Source organism: Brachionichthys hirsutus, chromosome 18, assembly GCF_040956055.1.
Source record: "Brachionichthys hirsutus isolate HB-005 chromosome 18, CSIRO-AGI_Bhir_v1, whole genome shotgun sequence".
Taxonomy (NCBI): domain Eukaryota; kingdom Metazoa; phylum Chordata; class Actinopteri; order Lophiiformes; family Brachionichthyidae; genus Brachionichthys; species Brachionichthys hirsutus.
The window spans coordinates 6,925,534-6,951,762 of NC_090914.1; the positions used below are offsets into that span (position 1 = coordinate 6,925,534).

A 26,229-nucleotide genomic window follows, 5' to 3' on the forward strand; every position below is an offset into this window, starting at 1 on the left:
CGGGCCATTTTCTTCCCACCGTAGTCCAGCTGCGTGAATTTGCAGAGCGAACACCCGGATATGCTCGTTTGTAGGAGGCGCTGCGCACAGATGTGTGAACCACGACAGGACTGCAGGTCTCTTCTAAAATCCTGACCAGTGAGGGGCTAACAATGGCCGCGCTGCTCCAGCTGTCATTGCTGTCCACCGAGGGGCAAAACGCCGTGATGTCACCTCCGCAATGCTCACTGGCTAATGTAGTTTTCACTCGAGGTGAAAGTCCATTTCATGGTTTTAGCTAGTAGCTAGCGCAGACGCGAGCATAATCAGCATCACCTCAAGGCCACGCCTTCGTAGAATGAAGCAGGAAGCTACTAATGTGGAATAACTGAGGTATGACTCACGAAACCATGGAAAAGTGCTTTCCAATCCTTGGATACGTGGAGAAATTGGTTTTTATTTTGGATATTCGTATGTTTTAGTCTTCAGTCTCTTTTGGCCATTTTTCACAGCATTCTTTGTCCCAACAGATGCAACAGCACTTAGATTAGTTGTAATTTAATAATAATTTAAGAACCAGAACCCAAACTAGCAACACATCGACTGATGTCAAAATGATTGCATTGCAAATTAATACAATTTTAAAATCCTGATAGATCTTGTACTTTGTTGTATCGTTTCAATTACTACATTTTCCGAGGTGCACGTAACCAAATCTTCAGATTAGTTACATACAACTCCCACTCTAGTTTCACAAAGATTGTAATCCAAATGGAACGCATGACGACTACTTACATCTCAGACTGCACCCAAAGAGTGAGACACAGATAGAAATCAAAAACTTTATTACAAAAATAAGTTACACTCACCTCCATTTTACAGTATAAAACAATTTATTTGCAGGAATGCAAAAAACGTTGTTGGCCACCAACAATAGTTTAAAACTGCTAACATCTTTTTTTCAAAAGGTGGTTGTTGTGATTTTGAGGGAGTTAACTGTATAGAAAACTGGGATTGAAGAGCAGTTTCCTTTTTGCTATACCTGGAAATAGAAATCATTCACTGCAGTATCCCTTCTACCGCTGCGTGACGACGATCCCTCGCCAAGTAACGGCAGCTAACATTAGGCACACACGCTCCACTGGCTGGGCTATATGGCAACTCAGTCATCTGTTAAGATGATCGCGAAAGATCTTTGACGTAGTCGCTGAGGAGAGATCAATCAAAATTAACATGATTTCATACGAAGAATATTCCGATTACATCACGACACATTCTGGTGTTGAAATTATTTCATAAAAACAAACCCACTGAAAAAACAGCGGCACGAAGGGACACTGCAGGGCTTTCATTTTTCGTTCTGTTTTTTTTTTTTCTCTCAAATCAAAGGCAGTTGGATGCCCGTGATGTTAAGCCTTTACAAAAGTAACATTTTATCCGAAAAAACTATACAACCAGTAACTACATATTCTGAAGAAGCAAGGCAGCTAATTCAGTTCAAAATAGGACAAAAGCAAGGCTTGTTCAGACTCATCATATGAGATTGTTTTGCATGCCCAGTTAGACTGTTTGCAGTGTCAGAGCTGCAGCTGAAATGACTATATTACATTAAGTACATTGTTTTTGCACTGCAGCTCTTGTGCATATTTTGTAAGAAACAAGCCTTGCTTTCATCAATATAGTTTCCCTATTTACAGTACAGGCCGGGTAGTTTAGTCCTCTGTACTGAGGTAGTCAACCAACCCTTTAAAAGACAGGTTCTGAAAAGAACCACTTTCCTGGAATGCCTGACTTCTCCATGCCAGGTGGGTACACCCAAAAAACCTGCAGATGTTCTCTGTCAAACATCCAGATCAAACAATTAAGATAAACATGGATATTCCAACAATAAAAATTGTGATTAGCACAAAAATATACAATAGCATCAAGCTCTTTTGAGCCACTTCAAATCCAAGAACTTAAAAAGTGCAAATTCTTCAATAATTATTCTTAAAAATGGCATGTTCAGGGACAGGGAAGGGGTAGATTGTAAGGGCAATACATAGAGCCCTGTATACCAGGGCTGGGCACAGGGGCTCAGGATTAAGAGGCTGGGACAAGTATTCAGAATCCTCAGAGTTAAGAGGCTGGGGCAAGTATTCAGAATCCTCAGAGTTAAGAGGCTGGGGCAAGTATTCAGAATCCTCCGGTCATCTTTTTAAGGTGGCAGTTTCAGAAATAAGTGTAAAAAAAGAAAAGAAAAGAAAAACATGAGTGATGCTTCTTCTGTAAGGCTGGAATATCATTGGACCTTTTTTTTTCGTGCTCTTTTCTTTTTTTTTTTTCCTTCTTCAACATCTACGGCAGCTTATGGTGTAACCCCGAACATCCAGTCAGTATCCACTCCGACAGGTCAGGATCGGCCTCGGCCCCGTTTCCCTGCTGGAACAACAAGAGCAAAGATGTATTTATTAAATGATTGCACAATTCTGGAGGACTAAAAATAAAACCCAACCTGAACAACATTCAGGTTGATGGCCTGATGACATTTATTAACGAATCCTTCATTCGTTAATCTGATGTAAATCTTCCAAACAGAATCGTCACCACTGTGTCACTAATAGCTTTCATTTACCTCTGCTGCTCGTTCCAGGACATCCTCGCTGGGAGAAGGTCAATCGGCCCCGAGGTGTGACAGCGCCACGACCCCTGGTCTGATTGCCGTTGCCGCGGACCGCTCCCCTCCCTCCTCGTCCTCTCCCAGACCCCTGGAAGTCATCATAGCCGTAGTATGGGTCTTCATAGCCGCCCCGGTAGTTGTGGTAGTCGTATCCGTAGTAATCGTAATAGTCTTCATAGCCGTAATAATCGGGATGGTAGGAATAACCTCCTCGCCCACCTCGGCCTCTGGTTCGTGTTGGTGGCGGCATGTGAGGAGGCCCATAATAATAGTATTCGTCGTACCTGGAAAGAAGGTGCAAAACCTCAGCGTGTACATAGCTTCCTGTACGTTGCATTAAAATGAAAGCAAGATGACTGTTTGCTGAAAAAGTAAGGGGTTATGCGTTGCTTCGTTCCCTTACATTTGTGTTTTAGCAGCTTGTCTCTGAGCTTTGCGCTCCTTTCTTTTCTGGTCAGGCGGCTTGGCGAAGACAATTTCAATGCGCTCTCCTTCGAGGTCTTTGCCATTGAGATCAGCCAATGCCTGTAAGAGAGAGCAATGTAACTTCTCTTGCACATAAATGTTCATGATCATCTCCATGTCTCTCCCTTACCTTTACAGCACCATCTCTTTCCTCGAAATGGATGAAGGCGTAGTCTTTCAATTTTTTCACCCTTTCCAGCTTGCCAAACTGACTGAAGGCCTTTTCAAGTATCTCCTCCGTGACAGTGCAAGCCAAGTTCCTCACAAACAGCACCTTAACCTGGAAACAAAAACACAAGATTCTCATAAGAAGCTGGAACAACTGCAACCACAGAAGTTTAGGTCACATGTACATCTACACAGAATGCTACTGGCAGACTCTTGTCCTGCCGCTTCACCTTGGCCATGACCTCTGGGTCTGGGTCCTCGATGGGATCTGCCCACTCCACAGTGACCACATTTCCCCACACTTTAACCTTGCCACTCATCAGCCGGCGACGAGCCTGAGCTGCTGTTTTGTGATCTTCATATTCCAGAAAGCAAAAGCCCCGATTCTTCTTCTTGTCGTCTGGCTGATGGTACAATATGACATCATTTAGACCCTCTGCAGAGAAAGGGGAAAAAAGCAGGTTCTTAATTAGGCTTTGTCCGCAGGAATCAATGTTGCATCGATCAGCTGATCTATATTCTAAAAGTAAAACAGACAGTATTTTTTGCTTTAAAACAAATTAGTTCAAGTTTGGGTTTTTTCTAATTTTACTTACAACAGCTGTAAAGAGAAATTAAGAAATTATAGTATTTTATGGTATCTGATGTCAAAACACTGACTTGATTATATTTAGGATATTTTCACAGCAGGCTAATTTTTTATTTGTTAAACCAGAACAAATCACAGAAGAAAATATATTTTAAAAATAATAATCTTTTTTTAAGTTGAATCAACTACAGGCGTAAAAACACCCTGTGTGTCCAATCAGATCTTAGCGGTAAACCATCACAGTAACACGAGTCACTCCAGGATAGTAATACAATCATCATTTGGACACAAACGGAAACTTCTTCACTCAGACTCATTCGCAACAATTCTACAATGCAGAATCTATTTGGCAGGAAAAAATAAATAACAGATAATTACTCAGCAGAGTACTTTACTGAGTAAGGGATCAAAGAAGCGAGCCGCTTTACCTGTGACTTTTGCGAATTCTTCGGCAATCTGCTCTTTTGTTTTACTCTTGGGGATGGAGCCAACAAACAATCTATTATTGGCCACAGAGATGCATACGCCAATGTGTTTACCCGGTCGAATTTCATTGTTGTTGCACTGTGAATGAATGGAGGATACATTAGGAAGGAATAAAGGCTGTGGGAAAAAGTAGCAAGACTTGCCACCTTTGTAATCTGTAACTAACGAGATACTTTTCTGATAGCTTTACATGTTATATAACCTATGAACACTACATTCTATAAAGCTTTCATTATAATCATTACTATCCTTTAATTGTTTGTTTTAACTGGTAATTACATCCGACCCTCTTTCTGGCTACACTGAAGAATAAAGCAGGCTTACCAGCTTGACAGCCTGCTGTGCAGCTTCTTTAGTGCAGAAAGTGACAAAGGCATAGCCTCTGTTCAGGCCACTGAGAGGATCCATCATCAGGCGCAAGTCCCAGATGGGCCCGGCTTTCTCAAACAGCGGAACCAGCTCATCCTCAAAAAGGTCTCTGGGGATTTTACCTACAAATATCTGCAAGATCGACAGCAGAGAAAAACATGGAGCGTGAGGGGAAAAACTCATTTGACATAGGAGGCATTTAGGCAAGCCAGTATCCAGTCAGATCTTAGCGGTAAACTATCAGCGTAACCACGGTTACTACAGAGGATAATTAATAATTCATCATTGGGACACCTTATGAAACCAAACAGTAAAAAAAATGGAATGTTCTCTACCTCTGTACCAATGGTTGGCTGAGCCCCTGAGTGGGCAGACTCCGGTGGGGGACCTCCATACTTCCTCTGGCCTGTTGTCACATCAAGCGTGTAGCCAGTCCTCTCCAGCAAAGCCTAAGGAAAACATGCAGGAGGGGATAATGTTTAAGTTCCAAGAATTAAAAACAGAAGTTACACATCAAACTTGTGGGAAGCATATTAAAAGCATGCAAAAAATGTCAAAATGTCTTGTTTGAACGGGTCTTTGACTCCAACAGCACACGTTGCCCTGAGCTTTAAATCAGATACGACGCAATCTTTATACACGGGATTAGCTCTCACTTTGATTTTGGCTTCATCTGGTCCTTTATTGGTGTCTGACACTTTGGTCCCTTGTTTCTCTCGCTGTCTGTACGTCTTCATCACACCACAAAGAAAGGCACTTTTGTTCTAAGAAGAAGAAGAAGAAAAGACTTGTTACACAAAATCGCACGTCAATCCATCCCATTGAATCAAGTTCTGATTGCTGCTCTACAAAAAACAATTAAATGCTAAACAGGACGGCAAGACCCGGCTTCGTAGATAAGATCAACGATATCTGAAATCTATCATGCAATCACAACCCGACTATGTAATGCCATTATAAATGACACTGCACAGAAGACATTGATCCGTTTTGTGTGAAGTTATCGCACCAGCAGGAACAGCAGTAACGCACTCCTACCTGAACATGCGAGAGGTCACTGTCCTTAAATTCCAAAAGGACTTGCAGAGCACCTTCCTCGTTGAATTCTTTCAGAGCCTCAATTGCTCGGTCATCCAAGTCACTGTGTGACACCAAGCCTGGAGGAGGGACAGCAGAGAAGAAACGCTGAGCTCCTAGCAAGACCGACTCACAATTTATTTCATTGCATACAACTGAAAGGATAAGATTAAACATATGATTACTGCAGGAATGAGTGGGGGGGGGGGCAGCTGAAATGTACTGTATTCATTAGTCTGCATTATCTTCCCTTTGTAACCTGAAAATGTTTGCAGATGTGACAGTGCCCCTCAATATCGTGGCTGGAGTTTGTAACGACCGAGTCTGCATTCTCTCCTATAGAGGGGCCGTCACCTGTCCTGGGCAGCAACACACCAGACAGCTGCTGCCATTGTTTCTGTCCTGGTCCCATCTGGCTGAAATGGCCTGGCCAGTACATTTCTAGATCTGACAGGCCCAGACCAAACGGTCCTAAAATGACCCATCGACTGTCACGGCAGCTTCATTCTAGACACACTGCAAACAGTTTTATGGGATGCAGAGAAACTTGATAGAAATGAATGGGAAGCTTGAACAAGCTCACGAAGACAATAAAGAATAGGACAATTAATTTGCCCTAAAACCAGGGCTCATGCAACCATGTTGGGAATGCAAATGCTGCAATCATTTACACATTTTCACAAGTGATGTGTAATTTAACATTTTGTAGCACTGCAGTACCCATTTTGGTAGGAAACCACAAAAAGTTGCTTCAGGATCCAAATTCCCCCATTCAAAAAGGTGATAGAATGACAATACATGCAATAAATTGATAAACATGGTGATTTGCATATTCGAATATGCAAGTATGTTCGTTGTGCCTTACCTGCTATGTAAATTTCATCTAGTTTTTCAGCAACTTTCTGTGGTAAACCAGCTTCTAATAAAGTCTGGAAGTGTTCAGAATGGGTAACTGCAGCAGAGGTGTCCATTGGTTCTTCTGGACCATTCCCATTAATATGTTCTGTGGCCATGTCTCCAGAAATCTGTGTAAATGCAATGAGCCAAATTAATCCTGGGTCAAGGGCAAGACTTGGGATGTATTCAGGAGAGTGCAAAGTCTGATGCGTCAAAAGAAAAAAATCAAAACCGCTTTAACCATTTCGAAGCCTGGATAATGTGATTTTCTCCTCATGCAAAGTTGATCAATGCGCATTAACAGGTTGCTGTGTCAACACAAATTACGGTTGTGGCTGGAGACTTTTCACTATCCCCAGTTTACACTTGCAGCTTGGATGAGGTATAAATCCATCGCGTGCATGGAAAACGACGCACAAACAAAATGTAATCCGGCAATGCTTTCCATTCTGCGTCGTTCTCGGCTAAATCGGTGGTGGAAATGTCGCCAAGTTCACTTTGCAATGCCGGTTTTCACTGCTCGCTTGCAGAGCCTGGTCTGCTCTGGTCTCTAAATTGCATGTTAGCTTACCTTCTCACTGCTGACTTCAGCACAAGCTACATTACAGTAACACGTGTTCCATCAAAGGCCGAGCACTGGTTTCCGGAGACCAACCAAGTACCGCAGCCTTTAGTAATTTACTCCTGGTACTTTGTAAACACATATTGTGCCACAAAAGGTAAATAAAACAATTACCACGCTAATGACTAATCCATCTGTTTCCTTCCATGCGTGTCTCGACATTAACCTGATTCTTTGCGAAGCAATCCCTTTTATAGTGCATGCTGATCAATATCTCGGCCAGCACGTGCTTTCCTATTATTTGAACATTTCTCAAAGATATTAGTAGCTATCGTTAAAACCCCTCGGGCAAAATGGCGTTTCATTTGTTGTAAAATTATATACTCTATAAGCGCTATTATTTTTGCCCCCCCCCCCCAGTGTTCCCGATAGCGTCAGGATTAACGGGGAGGGACCGACTCGCACACGTTGAGGATAGCAGCTAGCTAGCGAGCTGCGATGCTAATGTTGGGGTAATCGCGCTAACTGGGGTCCTTCCTCAGCACAATAACATGACGCGCCAGGATGCATTCCCAATTTTTCCGTCTGCTTTCACGATTTCAGTGTTTACGACACGCGTCGGGTAGTAAAACAAAAACGCCGGACCGAATATTCGTGCTAAACTACGGTATTTTGCCACCTAGCCGCCGTTAGCATTCGATGACAATGAGCGTGTCAATTCCACGATCTGTCAAAACAGGCTAACTTAGGCTAGCATGCTAATTCGAGCCTAATTTCAGCGAGGCCATTGTTACGTCGTCATTTGTCGGCACCAATTACCCAAACGTCCTTTTAAAATTAAGTTAGATTTAACAATGCCCGGGTAGCTAACGGGCTTAGCCTGCTAGATACGTGGTTTGTCAGCGCGCCGCCGTATAGGAAGAGTCCATTTTCAAAAAGCCGGTCTGGAGAAGTCGTTCCCAGCCACCACCAGTTTCCACATTGTTTGAAACAGCACCGCACGATTCAGACTTTTTAATCAATCAAAACAAGCAACAATCACTTGATCGAATAGTATTAATCGCCCTACCTGCCGCCGGATCACCAACGTGTATGGTGTTGATTACTTAGGAAGATAAATGTGATATTTAAAAGACAGAAAAAGTGTAAAACTCCCGGCACTGGTCCGGCTTCAGTCATTCACTCTTGATGATGTAAAATGGCTGCCACGTTCACGCCTCGAGTTTTGTCCCGTCTGTGGGGTTTCTTGCACAGCCTTGCACGGGCTTGCCTTGTATGCATTTTACGGTGGAGCGGCAGGTCATCCGCGGAATCACAATTATCGACGACGTGGAAATTCACGGCAGCGATACCGCCGACATATCTTTTGTTTCAAAGCCTTAACGACGAAAAAAAAACGTTGATCAAACCATGCATTATATCAATTGATTGAATACCCTTTCATTTATCAGCACTAATAATTTTAGAATGATGGATTTTAAATCGAGTGCTCAATTTTTTAGATGCGCGCCATTGCAGTTATTTCGTACTGAAACTAGTTTTTATAACATATTTGTGCAGCTCCTTTGGCTCGCCCAATAACATGAAAGCGTTCGTCTCCGTTCAGAAATAATTCTCCAGGGGCCTCATGTCTCAAGACTTGCGTTGATTCCCTACTGAAACAAGGCGTGCGCACCAAAAGATCCAGATGTATGAAACCGCGCATGAATCCAAAACCATTTCCTTGAAACATCCTAATCAACGCGGAATCGAGCGCACATGTTGGAGTAGGCAACCCCGCCCCGTCCACCCCTCGATTTACATACGCAAATCATATGTGAATGACCCCTGCACCTGAGACTGTTTAAGACATTCCACACTTTACGCACGGGGTTATTAGCGTGAGTTCTTTGCACACAGAGACAATCAAGGGCTTGTTAGAAAGATCTGAAGCTGTACTTTAACCAGCGAACAACAGGAAGTCACTAACTTTAACCACTGACTAGTAGTGGTGCTGTGAAGACAGGATAGTATTTGGGGGCGCACATAAAGATAACGTTCTCATTGATTAGCTGGAAAAAGCACAGAGCAGAAAATAGGAATATTCTTTTGAGCTCATGAAGTAATCCTGTATGTACCTCAACAGTTGACCTAAACACATGACTTTCAAATCAGCAGTAAAATGTAAGGTACATTTTTTTATATATTTATTGAATAGAATTGTAAAGCTCAACACCTTAACCCTAAAAACACATTTACTTGTAGGCGTTTAAAATGCCGCCAAATACTATTCAGTGACTATAGAGTGAGTCCCGCTTTTCACCACACTGTGTCACTCTTCTCATAAATTTAAATCTCTCCTCTCCACATGCCCAAATAATGTTACTTAAACTTCCGCTTGTTGATAGCTTTAAAATTACAAATGTTCCCAGGTACTGATCAGTGAATATTCTTTGAATCTTGCCTCTAGAAATACACACATGCACATACAATGAGTGAAATTCAGGCTATTAGTTTGGGTCATCTGTTATCTCCATCACAACCACCATGAATCATGGCCTTAATATTTGGCTCGTGGCTGAACTCATCTTTAATACAGCTCAGTCAGATATTCATAGATATTATGGTGTGAAGTGAAGCTACGTCTTCATTGATTTCCCCGCGCATCCGCACAAGGACAACATTTATATAGATAAACAGAGAAAACTGACTAAAATCAAAGAAAAATTCTGTAAGAACAGAATAACAACGAAATAGCAGAAACTACTGGTAATAGCAATATACACACACCATCCACAACTGGTGCCGAATTTTTATTTTCTTTTGCATTGTGTGCCCTTAACGGCAAAAAACCCTAATATTTTATAATAACATGATTCTCAGTTTACCTCAGTATTCAGCGAGGACTGAGCGAGGGTCATAATTATGCTTGACTTGGATTTTGTGTTCATTTTCAATCGGTCTCTGCCGTTTGTTTTGTAAAGACTCTCTCTGATTACTTTGGATTGTCTGAGGTTATCTTGATGATTCCATCCAGGGTGTCTCAGCTTTGAACTGAGGCTGGGGCATCAACATGGCCACTGTAACGCCTGTTCCTCCCATGATGGGAGAAAAAAAGAAACGAAGCAACGACTCTTGTTTTGTAAATAAAGATGCTGTGGTGTAGGTCTAAGGCACCCTGGACAGGTGTCCAGTTAATTGCAAAATAAAAGAAAATTAAAGGACTGCTAATAATCATATTCAGAATCAGCTATTCACCCGTTAAATTCAGATTCGTTTTTCATAATTAAAAAAACATCTCATATTGACCAAAAAAAATACATCAGTTGTTATTATTAGTCCTATTATCAACAGAAATGGGAATTAAAACACACACGTTAGCATTTCATTTAAAATGATGAAATACAGCCTTTAGATATCTTTGTGATTTAAACATCTTGACTTCATTGCTCATTAAATTACAAGTCGTAGGCCAAGGATTTATCGCCAGGGCAACCAAGGGCACCGGACATGAGTGCTCAAGTAAACAGGCAGATGAAACGCCCAGTAGATTCATATTCATCCTTGACATTTTGGATGTTGGAGATGGACAGATGGATATTCCTTAAGAGTTATCAGATATCTCTTCATTTATTCATGACATTATCAATTCCTCCACTTCTGGGTCATGACGCATGTTTTCTGCATGGTAACAAAAAAATATGAGGTGTGAAACATCGGCATATGTAGCACAAGATTAGCTGCATACAGCATACAAGATCTATAGCATAATATTAAAATGTAATTTAAAAAATAAATTACGTGTCATTATTTAGAAGAAAGATAAGCAACAAATCCTCACGTCAGAGAATTTGCGTTTGTCATGTCATGATTTCAAACAGAAATGATGCCTCAGTTAAAAAAATGGCAATAATTATTCTTTTATTGTGCTCTTCTTTGGATGGCTGCAGAGGCAATCTGTTGAAAACAGATTGTGATTCTCAATGTAGGACTTTGCTTTCAAAAATCATGTTTCATTGCTCTTTTCAATATTCAAGAACGCTTTAAGACCACTCTCAACAAACAAACAAAAATTGTTTCTGCAGTTAATCAAAATTCCCAAGAAAAATCCCAAATGCTGAACCGGACCCACTTTTGATAAATAAATAATGAGAAAGCCCCATTAATTAGCAACAAAAGCCCATGGATGCAGCATTCATAGTCAGGACGGAAGGATGATGGAAGCATGTTTCCGTTGTTTGTGTATGAGGGGATTACGTGAAAGGCTGTAAACGGACCTATAAATGAGTGAGATCATTGATAAGGCTGGCGCTGTCGGTTTCACTTAATCCAGGAAGTCATCACAGACTGAGGGTTGCAGCTATAAATGGACCCGAGGGAAAGATGGCCACAATAAAAACCTGTCCTGCTCTGAGGCATAATGAAAAGAGAATTTTCTCTCAACATGGTAACATTTTATCCCTGACTTTCTTCCCCCCCCCCACCTGTTTTGATTCAACACATTATTTGGAACGTCTGTTTTGTTTTGATTCTGAACTCCTGCAACCACAATGGGCTCATTGAAATCAGTTGGACTGAATCTTCTTCTCTTTTCTTTTCTACTTTATGTTGCTGATTCTTACCCCAACATTGACCTATCAAACGGTAAGTTATATTTACAAGACAGTTATAACACTGTGCTCTCCTCTCAAATCTTACGGCTTTCTAAATGAGAATGTATAACAAAATTTCCGGCCGTAAAATATCACCTTTGCCCTTCAATTCATTGTACAGTTTTGGCACTTTATCACAAGCTGTCCGTGATCAATAGTGAAGTCTGGTCTGGTGTCTCTCCAGTGGGCTGTCAGGAGTGCACGCTGAGGAAGAACAGTTTTTTCTCCAGGGATCGTCCAGTCTATCAGTGCATGGGCTGCTGCTTCTCTAGAGCGTATCCAACACCTCTCAAGGCCATGAGGACGATGACTATCCCAAAAAACATCACCTCGGAGGCAACCTGTTGCGTCGCAAGGCACAGCTACGAGGTACAGGTGCCGGCATTGGACGTGTCGGACAAAGTTTTATTGAGACGCTGTGAAAATTTACTACATATTGTAGAGGTGGGATTAAGATTTGAATTAGTCTTAAATAAATTGGTTGGATTGATAAGAAATTGCATGCCGTGTGTGCAGATGAAATGCTGCTATTATTGTTTATTTATTTTATCGGTCTGCAGTTTTTGCTCTGGCTTTGTTGATTTTATATCATATTAAATTATGTCCATATACCCTACTTTATCAATACTCCTATTAAAACTCTTATTTCTTCCTTTCAGACAGAGGTGGCTGGCATACCTCAGAGGGTGAGAAACCACACAGACTGCCACTGCAGCACCTGCTATTTTCACAAGATATGACAGATATGAACTGAACACCACTCTGCTTGGCAACAAATGATGCTTCTTCTAATATGCACAAGCCACTCTGTGTTTTAAAATGTATATTCTTGTGTTGGTAGATAATATTTTTTGGAAAGAACATGTGTATGTGATGTGAAAGTGGCCTTTAGTTTTGCATTAGGCAGTTTTGCATTGTGTGTAGATTAAAAAGCAATTAAAATATGAATCCAGAGTTTGCATTTTCATTGATGTATCTTTCGCTGACACGATTTTGCTGTTTGCCAATTCATAAATCGTTAATGCAAAAATGGAAGTGAAATCTGTTTTAGGATAATGATTGGTTTATGCATCTTAAAACCCTGACTTCTTATTAGCTCCGCCAAGGAAGGTTTTGAGGGCGTCTGTTTGTCTGTTAGCAGAATTACGTAAAAACTGCTAGATGTGGATCTTCATGAAAAAACTATGAAAATGGGTCTCGTTCTATCTTAGATTTTCAAAGTGATCCGGATACCCGTCAGGATAAAAAAAATAAAATCTGGATTTCACCCTTTACTTATTGATTAATACTTTAAATAGCCCACTGTCTGACCCTAGATAGTGAACATCGGGCCTGTTTAAAATGCCCTTGACCAAAGTCACACAATCACCGATGATGTTGGCTGACCCTGGCGTGCAAGTCTGACCTCTCTGGAAAACATGAAATAACAGAATGTCTTGCACTGGACATCTTGTAAGGCCGTGAACACCGACAAACAAACAAAAACAGATGTTGCTTCATTTTATTTTCCAGTGATGCATATTGCATGGAGGTGACGGCTGACCTGCAGCAGCCGTGCACGAAAGGCATTGCAAGGCAGCGTTGAAGAGAGCGCTGTTTGCGTGGTGTGACTTTGCGCGTAAGGACGTGGATGCTTTATCGACATCAGGGGGGTTTTTGCGACTGTGTGTATAATCTCCCTTCCCCCCTGCGTGCGCGCGCGTGTGCGAGTCTCGGCCAAGCGTAACATCTGTGCGTACGCGGTCGTGATTGTTGTGAAGATGGCGGAGGGGGAGACAGAGAAGGAATATGACACACGGAAAGCTATCGACGAGCTCCGAGAGCGGTTCCAGGGTTTGACCACGACGCTAAAAGAGAGCTCGCAACCTCCGCTGGAAGCCTCCCTGTATTTCTGCCAGGAGTTCTGCCAGGTTAGCGCCGTCTCCCGCTGCACATCCCCGGGCAACCCTGCAAGCCCCTCTCTGGCTTCCTCGGCCGAGGGATGCGCGTCTGCATTTGCTACAACAATGTAGCTAAGGAGCTAGCTGTCTTAGCTAGCCGCCTGGTTGTTTCCAAGACGCGAGGGGAAAAAAAAAAAACGCATTTACCCTTTGCAGAGTTTCTGTCGGGATTGTTTATGCGTGGCGTGCGTTTGTTTGAAAATTCGGAAAATCCACAGGGCCGATCGGTGTGCGCGCTGTGACCCTGTATTAACCGTATTTTCCAGGCCGGATAGCTAATAGCCGATGGATGGTGCTAACTGGTATGCAGGGTCCCCCCCCTGTCCTGTGCAGTGGTCATGCTGTGCAAAAAAAAAAAATGGATAGCTCCGTTAGCGACATTTTACAGGGCGATTGCATTGATTTGCACGGAATTATTTGAATGCACCCTCGAGGGGAATGCTATCCTAACGTTGTTGAAGTTTTATCTTCACGTTAAAGTGAGTTACTTTTGTGAAGCTGGGTGTACCGATAGATGAATGGTTTTCTTTTTTCCACAAGGTGCTAGCCCAGGCCTTGTTCACTAATTAATCCAGCGAACCACATGAATGGATGAACGGGTGTCCATTGCAGTTTTATAGACGGCACTAGCGTAAAGATCTGAATTTGATGGCAGGGTATCAACAGATCTTCGTGAAACTGCGTGAGACTTGCAAAAAAAAATAAAAATGAAAAAATGAAAGTGGCAGTGGTGGTGGTCCCTGACTCCATTACGCATCCTCCTCATTAATTTCTCCCGATCACGGAACCATCATGGAAGGTCTCTCCGGTGGTCTGATTTCCATCTGCTGTCGCTACATTAGAGTTTGTAACTCTTGTCGTTACGCATTGGAGTCGTGGTGTAAATGTGCCATTGCGTAAAGGAACAAGTGCGTGAATGAAGACCCTTTTTTTTTTTTTTTTTTTTTTACGCACGTAACTTTGATGCTTTGTTTGGTGACCAAATCCAGAATCACGTTTTAAAATATATATAATTGATTGTTAGCCATCTTTAGAAGATGGCTGTGAGTTTTTCCAAAATGTAAATGAATGGCAAATATTAAAGTTATAACACAGCCTTTATAATGATCCTAAAATATAAGTACTTTGTCCTTGTGAGGGGAAAAAATAGATTTAAACATGTTGATTGATTCATTTTAAAAGTTTGCACTTTGAAATTCCATGATTTGGAAGACATGCTCAGGCCAAACCTTTGTTTGGACCAATCACTGATACAGAAGCAGCATGTTTTTGGACTCCGAGCTTAAATCTTTAAAAATGCTGAAAAAGATTTACCGTCTAAATAATATAGGGCTTATACCAACTGGTATTTATTGATTTAATGTTCATCTGTCATTTAGTTTCAAATATATAAAGCATCTGAAAATACTAAAATAAGTAATTGGGAGTTTTCATCAAGTGGTGAGCTCATCCACTGATCCAAAATAAATGGAAGAATAGCTGTACTTTATTGATCCACACTTAGGGAAATTGTTTTTACACGTTTATACATATGTAATATGTCACACACATAGCCCTAGATACATAAAACACACATGCAATCAAGATTATGTGGAGTGATGAAGTGAAGTAGTTTGGGGTTTGGTGCCTTGCTCGAGGAGGAGGGGAAAGCACCTGTCCACACTCCATACTGTGATACACAAGGGTTTTGGACTGCCAACCTCCAGTCCCCAATCCAATTCCATAGGGACCTAACATAAAACTGATGATTCTATATATTCCTTTGTTAAAGTATTAGATATTTGCACGTTTGTTTGAAAAACCTACATTCTTCTGCAGCAGCGATTTCCTTTAGTCTCAGTTGTTAACTCGATTTTGCGAATCCATCAGTTGGTTTATTCTTACTGTAGTATTTTTTACTTTACCAGGTCCTTGTGGAACATGCTGGCCGTTGGAAAACTGACGAGGATCCGCTGCCTCTGCTGGAGGTCTACATTGTGGCCATCCTCAGCTTTGCTAAGGCTTCCTCCTGTCTCTCCTCCGAATGTGAAAATGCACCACTGTTACTTGAAAAGTTAGCACTGTGAGTACGAATAATGACAGGATCGCAAATAAGGTTTCTCTTAAGTTTTTGAAGCTTTTTATTTTATTTTATTTATTTTTTTCTCAATATTCAACCAGTAACCTCTTCTGAACGTGATTTGTGATATGCTAAACCTAATCCGTTTAAGAGTTGTATGCATGCTTTGAATGATGAGAATTTGTTTGCACTCTATTTCCAGATTTCACATCTAAAACGAAAGATTTTTTTTTAAAGCAAAAGACATTTTAATGTCAAGATTATGGAAATACTCAAACAGTATTCATGAACTACTCATATATTCAAACGATGTGTGTGTTGAAGTAGTTTTGGAGTTAATGTCTGTGTTTTAGCATAGAATAGAAATGTAGGGAGTAATGAGATATGTTGTGTAAAATGTAAAAACAATCCAGTTATCGACATATTGTGTTTATCAGTGTATTATTAGTCGTACTGATGTCTGACTGTGTGGCCCTGTAATGAACTGGTGCCTTGTCCATGCTATCAACAATTACCCTGTTCACCTGGAGAAAGTTCCATACAAGTGTTTTTTCATCCTTCCACAACTTTCTCAGTCACTTGTTACTCCTGACCCAAATTATTTGAAAGGTAAATCATTAATATATTGGGGAGGGGGGGGGGGGGGGGGCATAAATTGATTTCTTTTTTTGCAGTCTGTGTGGCGGTGTTTGCGGCCGCCTCACTGCGAGATTTGAATCATGACTAGGGGCCTTTCTGTGTGGCGTTTGCATCCCCTGTGCATCCCAGGTGTCCCGACAGTCCAAAATAGTTCATGCATGGATGAAGTGCTTACTCTGAATTGCCCATAGATGTAAACGGGTCCCAGAATGGTTGTTAATGGACTGATGACACCTGGTGTTACTGCGACAGGCTTTGGCTATCCCACCTTTGAGAATATGCTGTTACCGGTATATCCAATGGATGGATATTGTTTTTTTTGCTGGTTTCAATTTAATATATATTAAAAGAGATTAGCTAATTATCTGTTTTCTATGTTTTACACATCCAATAGTGTCCTAATCTTTTTTGGAATCAGGCTTGTATTATCAATTAATAATCACATTCAATGATCTGGCAATTCTCTGCTGATGCATTGCTGCCATATGAACGCAACTGTGACAAACTTGGTGTGCACCAACACTGATCTGTTTATTGTCTAACTGATTTGATCATGTTTGTCATCTTCTTCATCAGCAGTTCTATTTACAAAAATGTCACGCTGACTTTCAAGCATCACATTTCAGTTGATTTTCAACCTGAATTTGTGAAGTGCGCTCCTTCAGCTGAATCCAGTGGTGACAAATGACTGTGTTGGATTTGCAGGAGTTGCGTGGAATTGCTGTTCTTACTGCCCCAGCATGTCCCTGGTGCCTTATGGGAGGAGTTTCAGTCCTCCACGAAGGTCAGTATCCTCAGGGCTGTGAAGAGACACTCTCTGAGCCTTACCTTTGCAGCAACGAGCACTGACAGGATTCTTGGAAATGACGGTACATTTAATGGTTTAGCGCATCATTGAGAAGTAATGAAAACAGAGGAGGGGCTTCATGATTTTGAGCTGCAGGTTTTCTCTTCAATAACGCTTTCTGAAATGTTCTGCATTTCGTTTTGTTTTTTGGTGAAGGAACAGTTGAGAAATTTACTACGGAACAACTTTGACAATTGGCATTTAAAGTATGTTCCACTGAGCTTTTAGGAACTTATCCACAACATATTTATTATTCTCCTTTTCCAGTTGGCACACGGCCTTTTACAAGACAGTGGGAGTACACAGCTTTGTCTGCTCTCACTTTTGGCACAGCAGGATGGCGTCTGGTCCAACACCACACTAAGCAGCATCCTGTCCAATCAAATCCCTCAAACTGAGCAAGGTTTGTTTCTAATTGCGGTTAATTTTGAGCTCAAAATTATAATTGATAAATGTGTGCCTCGCAGTTGAGTGAGTTGTTTCTGTCTGCTCTTTTTATTTAGTCCATGAGTATCTGGAGTTTGAAGGCCCCACGCTTCTAAACATGAGAATAAAGCACCTAATCAAAGTAGACGGCGTTGATAAAGCTGCTGTCCTTGCAAAGATGTGTTCAGAGTTTGCAGGATATGAAGGAAAAGGAAACTTCAAACAAACGTACTTGCTTTGCATCTGTATGACAAAAAGTCAGGAGCAGCTAATGGAAGAGGTAAGAAATGATGCACAAAAGCATGTTTGACCCCCGAGCAAATACCTACAGCAGCTCTTATTTCTAACCCAGATAATGGCCCAGTCTTGAAGCCAAACATTAAGAACCGTTTGTGTGTGTGAGTGCGTGTAAATAAAATGATCAATGAAGCAAATGGGCGATTGGATTGAAAACCGATTGACAATCAAAGGCAGTAATCACTCAGCATTTGTTTAGTATTTAATAATGAATGCTTAGTGTATCAGATCCTTATTTGAATTGAATTTCTCCTTGATCATCTCTCCTCCCCGGCAGATTGCATCCATAGACTGTAAAGATGCTCTTGAAATGATCTGCAACTTGGAGTCAGAGGGAGATGAAAGAGGAGCTCTCTGCTTATGTTCTGTCTTCCTCAAGAGGCAGCTTCTCCAAGGGGAAGTTTATTGTGCATGGTGAGTGTAATTATTTTTTGCAGATGCTTGAAGAACATATATCCAACCTGACACAAGCTGCAAATGACCATTTAGACAAAGAGACGATTGCTGTTTATCAAGTTTAGACCATGTTTCTCTTTTGTTTAATTTAGATCTATGGTTGTCAAGTATTTTTCTAATTTGGGTGATTTTTAAATTAAAATTATATTTTCAACAAGTTTTAATTTGGCCACTTTGAATATTTGATAAATATTTTATGTTACCTAATGTATGGTAAATAGCATATTTGATGGTTCCAAGTGCTCTTATTTTAAGAATGACCTTTTCTCATTGTGTAGTTTTACAGTAACACAAAGCATAAAATACAATGTGGTGATGTCACCTTAGTATCTATGAAATTATGATGCCCATTTGTATTTTTTTTAAACTGTTTTCCAATGTTATATTGGCATTATGCTTAAATAATTTTGCACATGATGGTCGATTGTGTTTAACCATTGTGCTTGCAATGTTTTACAGGGAACTCACACTGTTCTGGAGTAAGCTACTCATGCGTTTAGAGTCATCAGCTGATGTGTTCCTTGGGCAAAGCAAAGAGATGGCCCTTCTGTGTAGAAGTGTTTGTCATATTCTGTTTTTAATCAAAGTAATCCAAAATGAGGTAAACAAACTAGTATACAGATTTTATAGCTGATAGCAGACCCATTGCTCTTAACAATTTGCATAAACAATGACTGACCGATAAGATCTTTGTTGTTTCTTTTTTTCTCAATGCCTGTAGGTTGGAGAGGTGGGACTCCCAGTGTGTGCGGAAATGTGCATTCAAGCTCTGAAAATGACATCCAGTGACCATAAGGATAGCAAGTCTACCATCTGCAAGACTATTTCCTGCCTCTTGCCGACTGATCTAGAGGTCAAACGTGCTTGCCAGTTGACGGAGTTCCTCCTCCAGCCTACCATTGACTCATATTATGCAGTGGAGTCACTGTACAATGAACCCGATCAAAAGCCCGAGGAAGATGGGAGCCTACCAGTACCCAACTCCTTACGCTGTGAGTTACTGCTGGCATTGAAGACACAGTGGCCTTTCGATCCAGAGTTCTGGGACTGGAAAACATTGAAACGCAACTGCTTGGCACTGATGGGCGAGGAGGCAGCTATTGTTTCATCTATCGACACACTCAATGACACAGATGAACAGGAGGTAGAAAGTGCACTCGGCAAACACCCCGAATATAGAGACCTTGAGGATTTTCTGTTAACCACTACAAATGAACTCAATGAAATCACAGATGAAAAAGAAAAAAACAGAGAGGCTAAAAAACTCCGGGAGCAGGGTTTTGTGTCTGCGCGGTTCAGAAATTGGCGAGCCTACATGCAGTATTGTGTTTTGTGTGACAAGGAGTTCCTGGGTCATCGAATTGTTCGGCATGCGCAGAAACATTTCAAAGATGGGATGTATCTGTGCCCAATTTGTGCTGACAGTTTTGAAAGTAGGGAGATTTTAGAGCCACATGTAGCATCGCATGTAAAGCAATCTTGCAAAGAAAGACTAGCTGCAATGAAAGCTGCCAGGAAAATAACCAAACCACCTCAGTCCCCGAAAAGCCCATCAACAAATCCAAAATGTGTTGCCAATTTGGGTAGTCCTGTTAAAGTTGAATCTCAAATTGGCAACCAATTGGCAACTCCTGTTAAAATAGAACAAACGACATCTGACACAAATTTAAGTCAAGACTGTTTCTGTCCTGTCAAAAACTGTTGCAAGGCATTCAAGTTTTTCCGTAACCTCATGGCCCATGTCAGATCTCACAAAGACGATGAAGAGGCCATGAGGTTTTTAGAGATACAAAAACAGAAAGTGGTGTGCCAGTACTGCCGACGTCAGTTCGTTAATGTCAGACACCTTAACGATCATTTGCAAATGCACTGTGGCAGCAAACCATACATTTGCATTCAGTTGGATTGCAAGGCTAACTTTAACTCCAATTCTGAGCTTCTCATGCATCGAAAAACGCATCCTGAATTTAAGGCCCAGTGTATGTTCCCTAACTGCGGCCAAGTTTTCAGTGAGGCTTACTTATTGTATGATCATGAGGCTCAGCATTACCTTACTTACACCTGTCAGACTGATAACTGCGACAAAGTATTCTACTCACAGTCGCAGTTCCTGTCTCACCAAGCGAGTCATTGTACAAATGAGACATTTAATAGTTCTCCCACCCCAAACCAAAACCTTCCTGTCACTCCAAATGTACAACAACCACTCGAGAGCACCCCAAACATTGAAATGATTCAATCAGATGCAGGTATTAAGACGTCTAATGAAACAACATCTTCATGCACATCACCTTTTCCTTTGAAAGTGAAGCACTCGATTGAAAGCATGCTGAATTCTTTATCAGATAGTGAAATGGAAGAACCGCCGAAATGCTACACTCCCCTTACAAACTCCACTCCAGCACCCGCTGATGGGAAAACTGCACCCGAGATTCCTTTGGTGCTCTCAAACCTGGCTGAACAGAGACAGATTACTCCAGTAAATTCTGTACCCAGCATCACAAATCCTGTTGTAGGTCAACAGAGTGAAGGAGTTGCTAGTATTCAAGGCAATGAAATTCATATGAATAATGTCCAAGGCAAAGAAGTTCAGATTCATAATAACCAAGGCAAAGAAATTCAGATTCATAATATCCAAGCCAATGAAATTCCAAAAGTGATTCCTCAAATAATTTCTCCAAGTCAAATCAAGACAGAAATTCCTTCTTTTTTGCAAGGATATCCTCCCAGCACACAAGCTGTAAATTCTGGCAATGAGGAGAACCTGCATTGTTGCCCCTATAATGAGTGCACAAGGGCATACAGCACAAACAAAAGTCTATCTAGGCATGTGAAGAAGCAACACCCTGAAATATTTGAAGACTGGAAATTAGCAAAGAAATACAACAAGATAGCTAAAATTTCAGCAAAAAAGGCTGGACCAACTTCATCTAATCAGTCTAAGAACCCAGGGAACAGGTCATCAAATCAGCCAGAAATACTATGCAACAATTCTGGGATGCAGCAAATGGATTACCAAGCAGGATGTTCAAGCTCACCTGCCCAGTGCTTTTCTGGATCGATTGAGCCTGTGCCTATCACACCAATGGTGAACCCCACACCGTATCCAACATGGGGGAGTCCAAATAATGCCAGTGGAATGGTGCAGCCAGACATGTCCCAATCATGGTCTGCGCCTCCCATGAACAACTGCTATTCAGATGGGTTCAACATGAATGAATACCCCTCTCGGAGCTATCTTCAATGGCAGACTGATCCTTATCAACAAAACACAGCATTGCTTCCATCTGACAGTGATCATTCAGTGGCAGCTATGCATGGCCCCACTTTGTCACATGCTGCTTCAGAATCAAGTTTAATGTCCCAGTATGTGTCCAGTTCCCTGATGCTTGACAATGGAGGGCAAATTCATAATGGAGGGCATCAGTATGGACAAATACACCCAGAAGGCAGTGGAGACGGTGTGGATGTAAGAAAAAGCAGTGCAAGTATGACAGGCCAGTCAGAAAATGGAAATTGTACTTCAACAATTGACAGCCTCCCTGAAGCAAGTTTCCACACGCAGTATTCTGAACGTGAAAATTCTGGTCTTCCTCATGCCACATCAGTTGACGTTCACGTGAAATGTCTTACCCCAGAGACTCAAATTGCTTTAAAACCTACGCATGCAATTGTTAAGTCAGAGAATGTGTCCACTCCTTGCTGTGGACCAATTGACAACACCGCTAATGGCATGATCACGCCACCGAGTGCCTCAAACACAGCTACACCTTTTGAAGAAGACTCTCCTAATGTTGACTGTGAGGCTAACACCTCAGATGGAAAGCCTGGTGACCCCGACATGCCGAAAGGGAAACGCAGCAGACTGAGCAAGCGAACCAAATGGCCAGCCATCATTAAGGATGGCAAGGTCATCTGCAGGAGATGCTTCAGAGAGTTCACCAGCACCAAGTCGCTTGGGGGGCACTTGTCAAAACGCTCACAGTGCAGACCTGTAGATGAAATCGACCTAACAGCTGATCTGCCTTCATCTTTTCTTGATTTTCTTAATGATCCCCAAGTCCCTGACTCGAACGGAGCAACACTCAACCTGTCAAATGGGGATTTCTTGCAAGAATCCTGCAGCTTGACCCCTTTCACGTCAATCATGGCATTGAAACAAGAGCCACAAAATACAAATATAATGGACTGTTCAAACTCCCGTCCAGTTTCCTCTGATAACCAGCAAGACAAGCCAGTAGAGTCGAATCCCACCCTTGCTTTACCACGTCAAGAGGATCACTTGATGGAAATTTCACATGCCTTTCAACGGCTGGATTTGATTGAGGCTGCACAAGGAAAGATGCGGAGTGTTCTGTCATCAGAAGGGAATGTCAGTAAGTGTGATTCAGCCCCAGACATTGAAAAAACAAAAGTATTGAGTAAAAGTGATGACAGACCACCTGAAAAAGTCACCAAACCTTTTAAATGTGAGCAGGATGACTGTGAGTACTCTTTTATGACAAAAGAGGCATTATTCAGACACTTGAGCAAGATGCACGACTACTCTAATGAGATGATAGAGGAGCTGAAAAGGACACCGTATAAACTGTCTCCATATCCTTGTAAGATTTGCCCCAAAACATTCACAAGAACAACAGGGTTGAGAATTCACTATGAAAAGGTTCATCGATTGTCAAAGGAAGAAATGCAGAAATATAAGATTAGTGCTATAAATAGACGTGCTTTTAGGCTCAACAAGGATAACATTCTAATCAGCTGTGCTACTGATGGCAATTGCAGTTATACAGCACAACCTGCAGCAATGTTACCGGCTATAAAGCAAGAACCACTTGACATTGCAATTGCTCCTCAAAAAGAAGACACTGAAAATCCAAAGGATCATCAGGTCACCTCACCAGGAATTGTGATTATGCAGGGATTTTCTCCTGAGGTGTCAACTGTTACACAATTACCATCACCTCACAGCTATTTGACTGATAGCTCGCAGTTTGAGGTGGCACCATCCACTCATGAAAATGCCCCAGAGCAACCAAATGTGTCTACTTTACATAAGAGTCCTGATGTGAAACAGAAATCCAGAAACAAAAAGACAGAAATCCAGGATAAGCTTAGTCTGCCTGGCAAAGCAAAGGTGCCGCAAGGACATACGGATGTAGAAATGAGCAAAGCAAAAGATCCAAAATTCAGTCCTATGACTGCATCTACTTCATCCTCCCCAGAGAAACCCGGCAGCTCTAAAAACACTCCAACAAAGGATGAAACCCAGAGGAAAGACAAACTTCAGAAAAAGCTGAGCCTCAAAATGTGTGATGCAGAGAATGCCTACAGTCCATATAGACCGTATCGCTGTGTACATGAAGGATGCAATGCAGCATTCACAATCCAGCACAATCTGATTCTTCATTACAGGGCCATGCATCAGGCAGCATTGCCCCCCAGCAACGCTGAAGCTGAGAATGAAAAGACTATTGTACAAGTTGTACAACAGAGCAATCAGAGCGTAGACAAAGACAATGAAGTCAGGTGTCAAGTGAAAGACTGTTCAAGAGTGTTCATGGGAATCACAAGGCTGGTGCAGCATTACTTGTTACTCCACAAGTTTTCCCGTGACAAAGCCACAGCTATGATGGCCAGCATGGCCATAGGGCCTTTCAACTGTGACCGGCCAGAGTGTGCGCTCCCATTCAACTCCGTGGAAAGGTACATTGAGCACATTAAAAATTTCCATAAGGAAATTGCCATCTCTGAAAGCGGCTCGGTTGATCAAACTTTTAAGTGCGAGTATGAAGGATGTGATCGCGTTTACACAACTAAGTCGAACCTTCTCCGCCATCTGATCAAAAAGCATGAGTATGTTTATGACCCTAAAATTACAGATGGAAGGAGGACTAAATCAATGGGACTTTTTACAGGCGCTGGCAATGGAAAAGAGAATATGGAAAATAAGTTCAAAGTTAAGAAGAAAAACACTAAAAAGAAAGAAGGAAAGTCCATTGAACACTGGACTAGTTTTGGAAAGCCTACACTAAAATCCCACGAGGAGGCATCAGTAATGTGCACCAAAAATTCTGCCCTGCAGTACCCATGCATGATAATAGGCTGTGATGCTGTAGAACGGGCCGAAAGAAGCATTTTTAAGCATTACACCACTCATGGCCTCACTGAAAGACACATTGAGGACCAGAGGAGCCAGTTCATTTTCTGCAAAAAGTTCCCACGAGCCAGATTCAAAGATGCAAACAAATCAGAGGGTATGTCCAGCTCATCGTCCGAGACTGAGCCAGAAGAGGTTGAAACGCTCAGTGACCAGAAAATAGATGAATCTAGGGATAGAGTAGATCAAGAAGACAGCAGGTTGTCGAAGGACAGTAGTGCAGAATCTCAAGCTTCTAATGGGATAGAAGTAGTAGTAGTCAAAAGAGGTCGTCCCAGAAAACCTGCACAACCTACATCAGCTTGTCCAGAGAGGATGCAGTCACTTAGGAATCGTTTGACTGTTAACAGTTCAAGAGATAACTCAAATCCTGCTACTCCAACAACCCCAGAACAACGTGATGATGATGTGACTCCAGTGTCATTCAAGCCTTTAGGACTTGAGGACTCTTTTCTTAAGTTTTTGGAAACCTCAGACTCAGCACAATCAACTAAACGCAAATTAAATGACAAATCTAGTGCTGAACTGCCTTCCAAAAGACAACTAATTGTCAACCAGAAATTAACAATGAAAAGTAGAATAACTGGCTGTGAAAATCTTGTGGACTTCAGAAATCCCCTGAATCTCAAATCAGTGAGCAATGTCAAAATTGTCATAGATAACACCTTTTCAGATGAAGCTGACCATTTGCTAAAGCAGCTACAAGATATGAAGCCGATAGTAAAAGTAAAAAGGTGGCTTTACAGCGGCTCATAGCCCGATATTTTTCAATTCAGTCTCACTCAGGATTTGAGAAGCTATGCTGCAGAATGGTTCGTTTATTAATGTGTCCGATTTCAAACTGATAACATCATGGTCACACTTAACATTGAAATCGCCTATTTTATACTCAATGGAAAATAATGTCTTGGATGATTTTAAGTATGTACTGTATGTTAGATCTAATAACCAGGTAATCTATAGGGCATAGATTTTAGAAAAATGTTTGTATTTATGCTTAGTACTGAAAATGTTTTTTTTTTTTTTTTTTTTGCTAAATGGAGACTTTTAAAGAAAAACAATGTTTTTATATATCCCTATGGGATTTAAACTTCTGTTTGTATTTAATTAATCCTTTTCAAACACTAGTAGACCTATCTGTAATATTTACATGTCTTCCACAAAGTGTTCAATAAAATGATATACTGGTTCTTTTGTAAAGTAAGTTGTCTGGTGTCATTTTTGTGATGTAGTGTTAAGTAATATATATATCGTTTATATAAATTGTGCAATTGCATGACCTATTTGCATCAAGTCACTTTTCTGTGTATAACTTGCTTCCTAGTTCAATTGGAATTATTTATTTTTTTTAGCTAGAACTATCTATTCTAGATACATTGTAACCAGAGTATTAAACCAAGCCAGCTACTATCCACTTGACAGGACTTAAAATGCAAATATAAATATATATTTAAAACATTACCGCTATGAAAGTTCAGATCTAATAGATACTTTATTCATCTCATGGGAAGTTCCAAGTATTCAGC

At 41.3% G+C, this 26,229-nt stretch overlaps 3 protein-coding genes across 3 annotated transcripts; 2 read left to right on the forward strand and 1 right to left on the reverse strand.

The window, feature by feature from the left end:
- Window positions 1-730: 730 nt before the first annotated feature.
- On the reverse strand, window positions 731-8,376 carry LOC137907921 (heterogeneous nuclear ribonucleoprotein Q). The gene is made up of 12 exons (XM_068752282.1): window positions 8,321-8,376; window positions 6,658-6,817; window positions 5,754-5,872; window positions 5,372-5,479; window positions 5,051-5,164; window positions 4,671-4,847; window positions 4,289-4,424; window positions 3,502-3,707; window positions 3,234-3,383; window positions 3,042-3,163; window positions 2,594-2,922; window positions 731-2,400 (listed from the first exon to the last, which is right to left on the reverse strand). Exons 2-12 carry the CDS (start codon window positions 6,803-6,805, stop codon window positions 2,372-2,374), a joined length of 1,638 nt encoding a protein of 545 aa, XP_068608383.1. The 5' UTR covers window positions 6,806-6,817; window positions 8,321-8,376; the 3' UTR covers window positions 731-2,371.
- Window positions 8,377-11,780: 3,404 nt separating this feature from the next.
- cga (glycoprotein hormones, alpha polypeptide) lies at window positions 11,781-12,622 on the forward strand. The gene is made up of 3 exons (XM_068752421.1): window positions 11,781-11,874; window positions 12,067-12,257; window positions 12,542-12,622. The coding sequence occupies exons 1-3, from the start codon at window positions 11,781-11,783 to the stop codon at window positions 12,620-12,622; spliced, it is 366 nt and encodes a 121-aa protein (XP_068608522.1).
- Window positions 12,623-13,642: 1,020 nt separating this feature from the next.
- Window positions 13,643-25,831, forward strand: znf292a (zinc finger protein 292a). The gene is made up of 9 exons (XM_068751980.1): window positions 13,643-13,792; window positions 15,730-15,884; window positions 17,226-17,304; window positions 17,635-17,770; window positions 17,871-18,073; window positions 18,368-18,504; window positions 19,006-19,147; window positions 19,268-21,071; window positions 21,162-25,831. Exons 1-9 carry the CDS (start codon window positions 13,643-13,645, stop codon window positions 25,457-25,459), a joined length of 7,104 nt encoding a protein of 2,367 aa, XP_068608081.1. The 3' UTR covers window positions 25,460-25,831.
- Window positions 25,832-26,229: the final 398 nt, after the last annotated feature.